The sequence below is a fragment of the Ochotona princeps genome, chromosome 5 (genome assembly GCF_030435755.1).
Source record: "Ochotona princeps isolate mOchPri1 chromosome 5, mOchPri1.hap1, whole genome shotgun sequence".
In the NCBI taxonomy this organism is placed as follows: domain Eukaryota; kingdom Metazoa; phylum Chordata; class Mammalia; order Lagomorpha; family Ochotonidae; genus Ochotona; species Ochotona princeps.
This window is the reverse complement of record NC_080836.1, coordinates 85,102,325-85,115,131: the sequence shown is the minus strand read 5'-3', so window position 1 is coordinate 85,115,131 and position 12,807 is coordinate 85,102,325. Positions and strand designations below refer to the sequence as shown.

The following is a 12,807-nucleotide window of genomic DNA, read 5'->3' as shown; positions in this document are numbered from 1 at the left end:
TTTTTTTTTCTTTCCTTTGTCTGAGACCACTAACCAATATAAAGGAGAAAACAAGTTGAAGTGGCAAGGTATAAACAACTGATGGCTGGGCAAAATGATCCCTTAATGTGAAAAATGGCATTGCTCACTTGTATTATTGTACAGAAATGTCTTCTCTTCAGAACAAAACAGAGATACAAATAGCATATGGCCTGAGACTAATAGCATGCATGCTGCAGTGTTTTTGTGCGTACCCTTGTAATCTCTTGGCAGTTTGAAAAAATATATACATCATTATTCAAGGCAACCCTAATGATAGAGAAAGGTGTTTTTATTTTAGAATTTTTAGTCTAACACCTGATAGAATCTTCTCTTCTGTCCAATGAAAAAGCTTCTAATTCACCTACAGGAAAAAATTTTAAGAAACAACAAGGGGAAAAAAAAAGACATGGGATAATTTTATACCTGGAAAAACAGAAAACGTACCTGCCAAGTTGTATTTCTTCCAGTGGCCTTTGCAAACATTTTCCAGTGACAGCAGCAGAGATTTCAAAGTTGCTTGCATAGGTCTACATACAGATCAGAAACAGAGAACATTATTAATTTTTACACAAAGTAATTTATTGAAACTAAATCTGCCATGATTAAAATATAGATTTTTTCCCCTTTCCATGCCATTCATTTCACTAAATGAATCCACATTCCCTTTCTCTATCTATTCCCCTATCCTCCAAAAAAGCCATCTGCTATTTCTTTTATGAAAAAAAACCTACAATTAGTGTCTTGTTCCTCTATTCTTTTTCAAAAAAAGAGAACTATTATGCAAATACTCTGCAATTTGGTTTCAAATACTCTTTGTAGTGTGATGAGCAATTTTCCTTAATACAAACCCATCTTTTTTGCCAGGACTTACTAATGGATTTTTTAAAAGAACTTTCCCTGCAAGTTTTTCACACTTCTCTAATGTAAACTTTTCAAATGCATATTAGGAATGGAAATATATAAAAAAAAAGATTGGAAGTGTAATTATTCCTTAAATGGTCGGAAAAAAAACAATACTTCTGTAAGAGTTTTGCATGTTTCATCCTAAAGAAAGCTGTGGTCACTTCAAAATATTTTTCTACCTTAAATTTCATTACTCTCTTCTTAAGTAACTCATACTTGATATTGGACTTAGTAAAAAATGATATTAAAAATAAATTTTCTTTGGCTTTCTCAAAGCACATTCTGTGGAATGACAATTTGCCTGAAAACAAAAGTGCACTTTTTTTTTCTTAGTTTCCCCTAAGAACTAAGCAATAAAGGAACCCAAGTCTTTCAGATAGGTTTCTGTGAGATATTTCACACTGCCTTCTTTTTAGCACAAGCATCTTGTGTGGAATGCTATTGGAAGGGACCCAAAATTTACTTTTTTTTTTTTAACTATTATAGGTAGTGACCTTTTCAGTGAGAATCAGAAATCCTGAGCATAGACACTGAGCATAGCTCACTTCTGTGACCTGGAGCTCTAATCCCTGTCAGCCTTCATTTCCTCGTGTCAGAATTGAGAAGTGTTGTTTTTGGGCAACTCCATATGATTACAACAAAGATTTTAAAATGGATGTATGTTATTGATTTTGTGCATCAAGATAGATACTTGATGCAGACATTAGCATTAACCACAAGGCCTTGACGTTCTTATCTCTTATAGTAGCTTTATCAGGATGCCTGTTGTAATTGCAGCTTCCTAAATTCCACTTCTGGCCCTGAACCCTTTGTGTGGACCCACAAAAGCTGCGCTTGCAAGAATAAGCACAGTAATAAGCGCAGTAATTTTTAAACTGAGAGCTTCCAAAAAAAAAAGCAGAATAAATTCAGTGTAAATGTAAGAGATATCCAATACTGGTGGTTAGTTCTTATTTTATTTGAAATAACTGACATATTTAATGTGAGTAGATGTTTGCTCCTTCAGTGGTTGACATGTGTGTATTTACATCTGTGCATGTTGCCCCCCAAGGAGCAGCTCTCAGGCACACATTGTGGAATCCAAGCAGTCAGGACTAATTGAATAGTAGGTCATTTAATTTGGCTGCGATCTTACTTGCACACCTTTTGTGACTACATTAATTTCACATGTTACTAAAGAACACAGAAAATGAAACAAAGATGTTTCTACTCATGGCTGCAGATGGGGCCACACAACTGACTAGTTCTGCAATTCATCCCGTTTTCTGGGTGACTGAAGGCCTCAGGGAGGACATTGTCTTCCCCGTAGCCATCTGGAAAACACTGATCCGCATCTGCCACAAAGCCTCAGGAAGGAGTCCTTAGAGATGGAGTGACACATCTTACTAGCTCATCATTCTAGTTGGCCTTGTTTTTCTCAAGCTGTGAACTCGCAATATTCCACTCTTCTTGCTTAAAAAGTAAAATGTTAAACCTCACGTGAAACTGCCTGCACATGAGAAACCTACAAACTCCCTCCAAATGATGAAAGACATTGCTTCTTGCAGGGATAGTATAATTGTCCCTCTCTTCCCTTTGTAAGCGTGCACCACTCCTCACTCCCTCTTCCTAGACAGACACACGAGCACTGCTTCTTTCAGTATTTCCTGTATAGATTATAATGTCAGCTGTGCTGGGTAGTCAGTGATTCCCTTTTCTTGTCATTATCTTGGTCTTTGACTTAAATTAATTTCCTCTCTTACTTGAGCTTGATTTTCTCTGCACCTACCACAAGTTTGACTTTCACCTGCTACAAAAATAAGTATTCGTGAATGTATTTTAAACTCATTAGCTATTCTATCTATTCCTATTTCATATGTCCTAGGATACCGTGCTTTCTGCCAGCCAAGGCTGGCTGCTATCACTATGGGTTGCACAGTTTTTGTTTTGGAATATCCTTTTAATACCATCTTTGGATTGTTAAAAAAAAGTTTATTTGAAAGTGAGAGTTACAAAGACACACACACAGACTGAAGAGAAAAACAGCAAAAGGGAGGAAAAAGGGGAGAGAGAGAGAGAGAGAGAACTCTTTCATCTGTTGGTTCACTCTGAAGATGGTTGCAGAGGCCAGGCTTGGGAAAGATCAAAGCCAGCAGATAAGAGCATAAGTCAGGTCCCACATTTGAGTGCAGGCACCCCTTTGTTTGGGTCATCTCCTGCTTCTCCCAGGCTGTTGGCAGGGAACATGATTGGAAGTGAAGCAGCCAAGATATGTCAATTGATTTGTTTCACCTGCACATTTAAGGATCTTTTCTTTATGTTCGATTGAAGAGAGCTGAATTATCAGGTGTTGTGGTGAAGATGACTTTTGATCAGCGCTATTGGGCGTTCTGTGCCCCATCCTGTGTTCTTAATCTATTTTCACTTATTATTTCATTGTAAACATTTTTTAAAGATTTTATGATTTTTTTTTATTGGAAAGGCAGATATACAGAGAGGAGAGACAGAGAGGAAGATCTTCCGTCTGATGGTTCACTCCTCAAGGGGCCCTAACAGTTGGAGCTGAGCCAATTCGAAGCCAGGTGCCTCCTCCGGGTCTCCCACATGGCTGCAGGGTCCCAAATTCCCAGGTCACAGGCAGGGAGCTGGATGGGAAGCGGGGCTGCTGGGGTTAAAACTGGTGCCCATATAAGATCCCAGCACATGCAAGGCGAGGACTTTAACCACTACGCTATCGCACCAGGCCCCATTGTAAACATTTTTAAGTCCAGCTTCTCTTCTGTGCTTTCAGGAATTCCCATAACTCTTACATTTGAGCTTTTAATAATGTTTGTTAATTACTGAACACTTAGTTTGACTCAGTTTCTTTTCAAGCTTTTTGATTGAAATATCTTCCAATTCTGAGATTCTTTCTTCTGCCTCTTTCATTCTAATTTGGGGACTTTCCACTGGATTTTTCTGTTCAGAGAACAGCAGGTGTCTTCTTTTTTTATTTTAAGATTTATTTTTTATTTTTATTGGAAGTCAGATATACAGAGAGGAGGAGAGACAGAGAGGAAGATCTTCCATCCGATGATTCACTTCCCAAGTGGGAGTGAATCCGAAGCCAGAAGCCCATAACTTCTTCCGAGTCTCCCACATGGGTGCAGGATCCCAAGACTTTGGGCCATCCTCAGCTGTTTTCCCAGGCCACAAGCAGAGAGCTGGATAGGAATTGGGGCCGCTGGGGTTAGAATAAGCTCCAATATGGGATCCTGGGTGTGCAAGGTGAGGGCTTTAGCTGCTAGGCTACCACACTGGGCCCTCCACTCAATTTTCAATTTGCTCCATTGTGACCTTCATTTCTAATAACACTGCATGATTTTGTTTCAAGTGCTGCTATTTCTTGTGTGACATATGCCTTGAATTCCTGCATGTGCTTCTTGTTGTTGATAAGAAGCTTTATAATAAGTTTTTTAAATTCTTTATCCCCCATTTTGATGTATTCCTCAGTTAATTCTGAGATTGGCAAAGGTTTTTACTCCTTCGTAGGGTAATCTCCAGTAATATTTATTGTGCCTCTATCTCTTTTTATACTCTTGGTATTGCATTTTTAACCAGTAGATTCTTTTTCTGTAGGTTTCTAAGCTGTGACAATCACAGGTCTACAATTCAATTTTACTTATTGCATTTGGTACCCAGTTCTTTGTTTATAGTCACTTGTGCCACTCCTTCTGTGAGTTTTGGGTCTGGGCTCTTGTGTTAGGCTTCGACGATGGTCTCTATAGCCCCAGCTCCTTCATCACCACTCTCAACCTCCTGTGATTCTGTGCTATGGTTGTACTGTGCATTTCTGTACATGGTCTGTACATGGTCTGTACATTTCTCTTACTTCCTGTTTGAGCAGTTGTCAGGGTTAGGGAGACACCACATGTCGTAAATAGTTAGGCTGTTAGTGGTGCTGATCTTGCTAGAACTCGCTGGCCTTTGATCTGAGGGCCACCTGGACCTATTTTGGCGCATAGGATGCCAAATTCAATATTATTTTTGACGGGGGACCAGTGCAGTGCACTAAGCTGGAAGTGAATTAGCTCCCAGCTCAGTGCATGTGCAGCTCACTACTGTCCCTCCAGTCCCACAGCCTTTGTCCCACTGTACTAGATGGCACCTGATATGCCACTCTTGGAGTTCTTCATCTACTGGCCATTAGATCTTTGGGCTACCTGGACCCATTGTGAGTGGAGCCTGTAAGATGCTACCTTGGTGCAATGCACACTGAGCCACAAATGATTTTGCTCCCATCTTATTGCATGCGTAGTCCCATCCCACAGCCTTTGCCTCTCTACACAAAATGGTGCCAGGTATTGCTTTAGTGTGGTTTGGGGTTGTTAAATCTAACCTGCTGCACAGCTTGTTTAGGGTCTGTTGCTCTGTCTCTGCTCCTGGCCAAATCAAACAGATCAGCAGTACAGGCAGTTCTTGGCCTGGGTTCATTTCCTGAACTCTTGGTGAGCTCCCCTTCCCACCTGGCTTCTGCTGGACCTCCAGCCACTGGTGGAGCTCAAATTGCTGCTCACTGACTGCCACTGAGGTATCTGGTCACTGCAACACCACTGTTGTCTTTGCTGCTTTCTTGTGTCTGTCAGTCTCCAGGACCTTTTTGCTGTCAGCCTCCAGGACCTTTTTGCTGTCAGCTTGTCCTCTCCTATTTCCTGGAATGTGCCCTCTGCTTTACCTTGGCTGATGATTCTCTGTTTAAACATGTCCTTACTCTATTCCATCATTTTGATTCTGCATAAATTGTATTTAAATGTCAAGATTCGGGCCTGGCACGGTGGCCTAATGGCTAAGGTCCTCACCTTGAACCCGCTGAGATCCCATATGGATGCCAGTTCTAATCCCAGTGGTCTTGCTTCCCATCCAGCTCCCTACTTGTGGCCTGGGAAAGCAGTTGAGGATGGCCCAAAGCCTTGGGACCCTGCACCCGTGTAGGAACCTCCTGGCTTCAAATCGCTACAGCTCCAGCCATTGTGGTCATGTGGGGGTTGGATCATCAAGCGGAAGGTCTTCCTCTCTGTCTCTCCTCCTCCTTGTATATCTGACTTCGCAATTAAAATAAATAAATACTTCTTTAAAAAAATCACGATTCTATACAAGGAACTTGAGTGTCTGGGGATTTTGATGTTTGTGCGGATCCCAGGGATACCAAGGGACTACTCTCTTCTTTGTTATATCTCTATACTTTTTTTTTTTTCCAGTGAGCACATGTAAGAAAAAAAATTTAAAATTTTATGATCTGACATGTCTGATCCTGTTTTGTTCACTCCATTGCTTGAAATTTTGCTGGGTCTGGATTTGTGGACTTAAACAAAACTTTCAGAATTTTGAAGTCATAGAACCATTTGAGAGAAGGAAGTGAAGGATAATATGTTTGAGAGTCACCAAACGTTTGTAGATGAATAGAATTAAAAGATCTGTTTATTTTGCTGAAACAAATATTGCAATATGAATATGGTTTTCTCATAGTATGTATATCTATGACTTACTGGAGCCCTCTCATCTTTTTCACATGGTGTGCAACTCACATGATACGCCTGGTAGCCCCGGAGCTCTCCTGGCTCCCTTGTGTCTATATTTTGAATTAGGTTCTCTCAAGGGTAGAGATCCTGCCATTTAACTGCTCCCTCAATGTCTGAAAGCAGTCTTCTGACCCATTTGCAGAGGTTTGTGCTGCAAGCACAGCTGGTACACATCATTGCATTGGTTTTCCAGAAACTGCCCTGGCCAACCACTCCCAACGTGCAACTTTGAGTATTTTGGGTCTGACGGGTTAGTTATCACCACTAAGTCACTTCCTCCATGAGTTATTCCATACCTGTTGTGTCCTTTCTATGACTGTTGGTATAAACACATTTTTATTCATTCCTCTGTTTTCACTAGTGCGGTTTTTGAAGGAGTGGAAGTAATTTATGCATTTAACCTTCCACATTGTGTTAAATGGAAACTCAGTATAGCTTTGTGACCTCAAATGAGTTAGAAAATGTTCAAGAGTAATGCACTGAATACATCGTACCTTCACACAAATTAATAAAAAGTTACCATGTATGTGTAACAATCACGTATGTGTGTATACCTATTGACCTACATACATGTGTATGTTGAACATATACACATACACAAACAAAATAAGCATACACATAAATGTTGTCTCTCCTACTCAGTCCCTCCATTTTTCAGAGTAAGGTGTTTGAGACTAGGTGGCAGACAAAAAAAAACATTTCATCCACACCTTTTTTCAGGTTTACCTAAGAGGATTCTTTCGTTTCTGTGAAATACTGTTCTCACTCTGCTTCCTATTGAGATAGTATTACATCAAATGTGGTCACTATTCAGATTTCCTCAATTATCCCAATAAAGTTTAGTTTTTTTTCTTCTAATCTAGGAGGCAATCCAGCTGGGCACTGCCATTGTAATGGATTTTAACAGGAACTCACGCTCTTCTTGGTGTGTCTTGTCACACTGACATTTTTAGTGAGTTTAGGACAACATTTTTGCAAAATGTGCCACAGTATGGATTTCTTTAATCATTTGTGACAAGAGTTAAATATTGACAAGAATACCATGTAGCTGATTCTATGTGACTACATATAAGCAGAATTTTACTACTACTCTCATTGGAGAGAAGTGTTATTTTATTTGTATATATCAAACTGTAGCAAAGTACATAAGCATATCAGTTATGGTTGTGCTTGTCTCAAATTGTAGAAAAAGACACTTGAAAAGACTTACTGGAGGCTAATGTTAGGATGCACTGAAAACTCTGCATATGTCCACTATTTCCAGTTAGCCAAGAGGTGATAAAGAAACTAGAGCTCACTCTTTCTCATTTCATGATACAAGAATTGGGAGTAAATGAAATTTTATTATCTCACCCAGCCCTATTTTGTTAATCAATGTGGAAGACATAACTTATACTTTTGTGGACAAAATGAATATGAGTAAACATAAAATCACGAACAACATGTCATTAAAATATTTGTTTTACTTAAATTGATGATGAGCATGTGCTTATAGTTCTTTGTTTCCAGTTTTACATTCTTGTCAACTGACTGTTGTACAATTTGTACCAATAACAAATGATATAGATTTTAATCACCTTATCCTATTTGCATATACCTGTACTGCACACATTGTTGTACTACAGAACTAAGATCAAAGTTTAAAAATCTATGGTATATAGAACAGGATTCATTTCAGGTTACTTGGAAGTAAATAAAAGAAATATTTTTATATTGAAAATAAGAAAATACTATTAATTTTATACACAATTATTCTGGTTAGGGTTAGCTGGTATACTTCCATGTTAGTAGATATATGTGTTGATTTTTCATTTGATTTCTTGAATTACATAACTCTAAGAATACTAGTAGAGATGATTTTTTTTATTCTGAATCTGTTCCATTGAATGAGAGTATGTCTTCAAATGCTTAGCAGACTCATGAATACAATTCAAGCAAATAAAATGTAATATAAGTGATAATATTATGGATGTTTTTTTCATATAGGAAGCTCTGATAATGGCGAGCATGGATCATCCACACCTAGTCCGTTTATTAGGTGTGTGTCTGAGCCCAACGATCCAGTTGGTTACCCAGCTTATGCCCCATGGCTGCCTTTTGGATTATGTTCATGAACACAAGGATAACATTGGCTCACAACTGCTGCTTAACTGGTGTGTCCAGATAGCTAAGGTAAGTGCTGCGTTTCCTGCAGAAGTGGAATTATTCGGCTTATTTTAATCTAGCATAGTTTGGATTCAGATGGAATATTATCTTTCAGTCTGCTTAAATAAAATAAGTGCTGTTTGTTTTATTGAAAGATACGTTGTAGAGTTACATGAAAACCATAGATCAAATGCATGCTATGCAGTCATCCTTTGGTCTCCATTAGAGGTTACCATGGGAATTCCAGATGATTTTGTCACTTACATATAGTGCAGTGATCTCCACCTTTGCATACAGCCTGTGTCCATGTGACCTCTGCACTTTCATCATCTCCAAATTGTTCATGATATAAAATATATGTAAGTGCCCTAAAAATATTGCTTTGTTGTATTTTTAGGGAAAAATTATAAGAAATGAATCTATGTAATTTCAATAAAGATACACATTGCTTAAAGCTTTTTCAGTCTACATTTGGTTGACTCCACACAGGAGTACCCAGTAGATAGAGAAGGCGATTGAACTTACCGATTTTTGGATTACTGTACTTTGCTTATGTTCACTAGAGGCCAAAAAAGATAGTTTATTAGTCAGAGGAAAAAATGCCTGTATTGAATTTGTTTGACTTTCTGAAGTTCCTTTTGGTTGGTTTAGTATGGTTAAGAAACAAAGTCAGTAAAGAAAAGTTGAATAACTTAATTGTTGCAGTTTTTAGATGATTTTGTTACAATATTCTGTGCGTTAACACTTGCTATCACAAATGTTTGTCAAGTTATAAACCATTTCCTAAACGTGTTGTATTTTCCACTGATGTATAATGATTTGGCTTTGGTGTGACATGAGAGGGCAGGCCTGTACCACTCAGGAGGTAAGTGGTGTGGTAAAAGGGGAGATGGCTCACCAGTGCCACATAAGGCATCTCATCTCTTCTTAGGCACGGTGGTTGGTTGCATATTATATGAATTTGCCATTTTTCAAAAGGAACAGAATTATGGATTTTTCATATGAATTCTCCCAACTGAAATCTTAGCTCAAATCTTTGAATCATTCATGTGCTGAGCAAAGTACCCACGTTTTGTAGTCTATTAGTGCACAACATCTGAAAAGACCGTGTTCAAACATGCCATTATGATCGCATGTCTCCAGTATATTTCTTGAAATGTTTCTCCTCACAGAAAAATAGGACTGCAGTAAGTCTTAATTTATTATATCAACAGTTAAATTCCATGCATTCATCTTTGTATTTGTGTAATATAAGTTCCAAATGTTGACTTGGTCATTTTGGTCTATTTCCTTTTATAACATAATGATTAACAATACATTTAGACAAGTAGAAATTTTATATCAATCTTAAAATGTAAGCCCAAGAATTATTTAAGGGAAAATCTCAATGTCATTCTGCATATTATAAGTCTCAGTTTGGTTTCCATGTGGATCATGTATTTTGATTTTTGTGAATATTATGTGATAAACTTGTTATTGTGAACATTCTTTATAAATATTAAATTTGAGATGTAACTCTCCAAAAGCTGATTTATCTTGAGAATTTCTATAACTTATGAAATGAACTAAATAAGCAGTAAAAAATTTTCAGGTTATCCTAGTACTGAAACAAAATAAATATTCTGTGTTTTCTTCACAATTAGGTTTTTTCATATATATTGTATATAATTATATAGTACTTTATGTGCTAATTATAGAAACTACTTTGAGTTTGCTAAATGACCACCTTGTATTACACATTTTTGCCTTTGAAAATATTATCCTCTCTACTTAGAAGTCTTTTCCCACAGCTTTTTATTGCAGAGGTTATTTATTTATGTATTTGAGAGGCAGAAAGCAGACTGAGAGAGAGACAGCAGTGATCTGCTTGTTCCGTCAGCGGCTGTGTCTGGGACAGCCCCCTACTGGGATTTGGGAACTTAATCTGTGTCTCCCAGTTGAGTAGCAGGAACCCAACCAATTGAGTTGTTACAGTGGCCTTAACAGAAAGCTGGAGTCAAGAGCCAGAACTAGGGATGGAACCCTAGATGTATGGTATGGGTTGCTGGTATTCCAACAGGAATTTTAACCACAGACTGAGTCAAATGCCTGCTCCTGAGACCTTTTTGAGTCACACACCTGACCTTTTTTGTGTGTTCATACTAACTGGACTTTTTTCCTCTAAGGAACCTTCCCCAGTCAACATTCCTCTTCAAGCAGAAGTAGCCACTTCTACTTCTGTATTCATTTGTGTCATTAACATTTGAACACATTTTATTATTTAGATTTACATGACAAGCTTACTGCTATTGACTATGTAACAAATTATTTAATCATAATTCTTCAACAGATGTGTATGTATCCCTACCATATGCAGACACTATACTCACTGTGGACAGAGACAAGGAATCAACATTCTCATAAGCCAATACTTTGAAGTATTGGACAAACACTAGCAAGTAAAATCTTAGATTAAAAATTCTGGTTTGGAATTTGAAAAAAAAAAACAAATAATAGTGCAGAACTGAAAAGAGAAGCCTCTGAATTCCAAGAGTGAAGACTTTGACCATTGAAATGTTAGGCAAATGGTGGGTTACAGAGGAGTACCTCAACATGCTGACTATGAAACACATTGTCCAGATGGGACAGTTTCACTAGTTGTGCCAGAGATGTTCTAACAGAACAAGGTTTATAGTAACTCAGTTTAGCACAAAAAGTTTGGATTTGATCAAAAGAGCATTATTAATTTGTTAAGGGACTGACATTGTGGTTTAATAGGTAAAGCTGCCAGCATCCAAAATGGGCACTGCTTAGAGGCTACAAGTCTGCTCCACTGTCAATCCAGTTCCCTGCTATTGTGCCATTCCAGGAATGAACCAGCAGATGGAAAATCTCTCTATTCGCACCTATAACTTGACCTTTCAAATAAATTAATACATCTTTAATAGGAAAGAAATTATTAAAATATTTTAACTTAGAATTGACATTACACATTTTATGATGAAAACAGATCATGTCAGTTTCTTATGAGGATCAAGAAGCATAGAAAGTTTCAAGATGGAAACAAAGACTCAAATAAAGAGCCTGAGAGCAACACAAACATCAAGTACATGGAATAAAAGAGGAGATGGGACAGAAGTGGGCTTGAATGGTGACTTGAAGAAGGAAGGATGTGTCATGAGCCAAGGAGTGCAGGCTGCCAAAAACTACAAGAGACAGGAAGCCTAGTGATTCTCCTGAAAAACACGAGATGGAATACAGACCGCCCCCCTTCCTAAACTTCAATGCCCCAAAGTAGTGAATGTGCATTACTTCAGGCTACTAGACTTTGGTAATTAGTTAGAGCAATAGAAAACTAATATCCTTGTCATAGTGACTTGTGAAAATTAAGTAAAACAGGGTATGTAAGTTTCTGGCTCAACTAGTAAAGCATTGAGTGGGAAAGAAGGGTCTACTTTTATTAACTATAGTTTTTGAAGCAACAAAAAAGAAATGATCTAAGAAGTGTCTATGCAGTATCAGGAATATGGTTGAGGACAAGTGTTTTCACAAACAGCTATTTCAGTGACAGAACTTTCCTTTTCTTTCAGTTGTCACTAAGGAAGGCTTGTGGGAGTGTGTGAAATACCATTAGAATTCCTGTAGTACTCACTTGTATTTGCTTGCAGCCCTTTGTGTTTGTTCATTTATGAAGGTGGCAGTAGAAAGAAAGAATTATCATATATGCTAATTAAAATGTGTTTTGTTATACCTATGAAAATGTTAACAGGCTGCAAAATATATAATAATTATATGTAACTGTTGAGCACTTATTCCATGCAAATGGCTATTCTTTTAATTTGTGGATTATTTATCTTATTACAAATCTTTGAGGTAGATATCATTATTTAATCCATCTGGCAGATAAGGAGAGCCAGACACAGAGAACTGAACTTGACTAAAATCACGTAGCCAATGGAACCAGCTGTCAATGCTATCATTTCATACAAAGAACTAAGTATTCTTAAACTATTTTATCCACCTCCCAACTTTATTTTCACCCTTCCACAGGTTTATTACTCCTTAAATTTTGTATAATAGAAAATGCAAATATAAATACTAAAATCATTTGCTTGTTACAGCAGCCACATTCACACTACAGATGCTGCATTTGCAAATTGATTTAATTTGAAAAGCAGAAAAGGGCGTTTTGTTATTTAATGTTCATGTGATACCATAAGCC

The 12,807-nt window shown here is 37.7% G+C and overlaps 1 protein-coding gene across 4 annotated transcripts in view; it reads left to right on the top strand.

Annotated features, from left to right (window-relative positions):
* The window catches only part of ERBB4 (erb-b2 receptor tyrosine kinase 4), a 1,037,128-nt gene that overhangs the window by 870,946 nt on the left and 153,375 nt on the right, over nt 1–12,807 (top strand). For all 4 annotated transcript variants that reach the window (XM_058664956.1, XM_058664954.1, XM_058664957.1 and 1 more), the window contains exon 20: nt 8,448–8,633. In XM_058664956.1, coding sequence (XP_058520939.1) covers nt 8,448–8,633 — 186 coding nt within the window. The remainder of the gene's footprint in view (nt 1–8,447; nt 8,634–12,807) is intronic.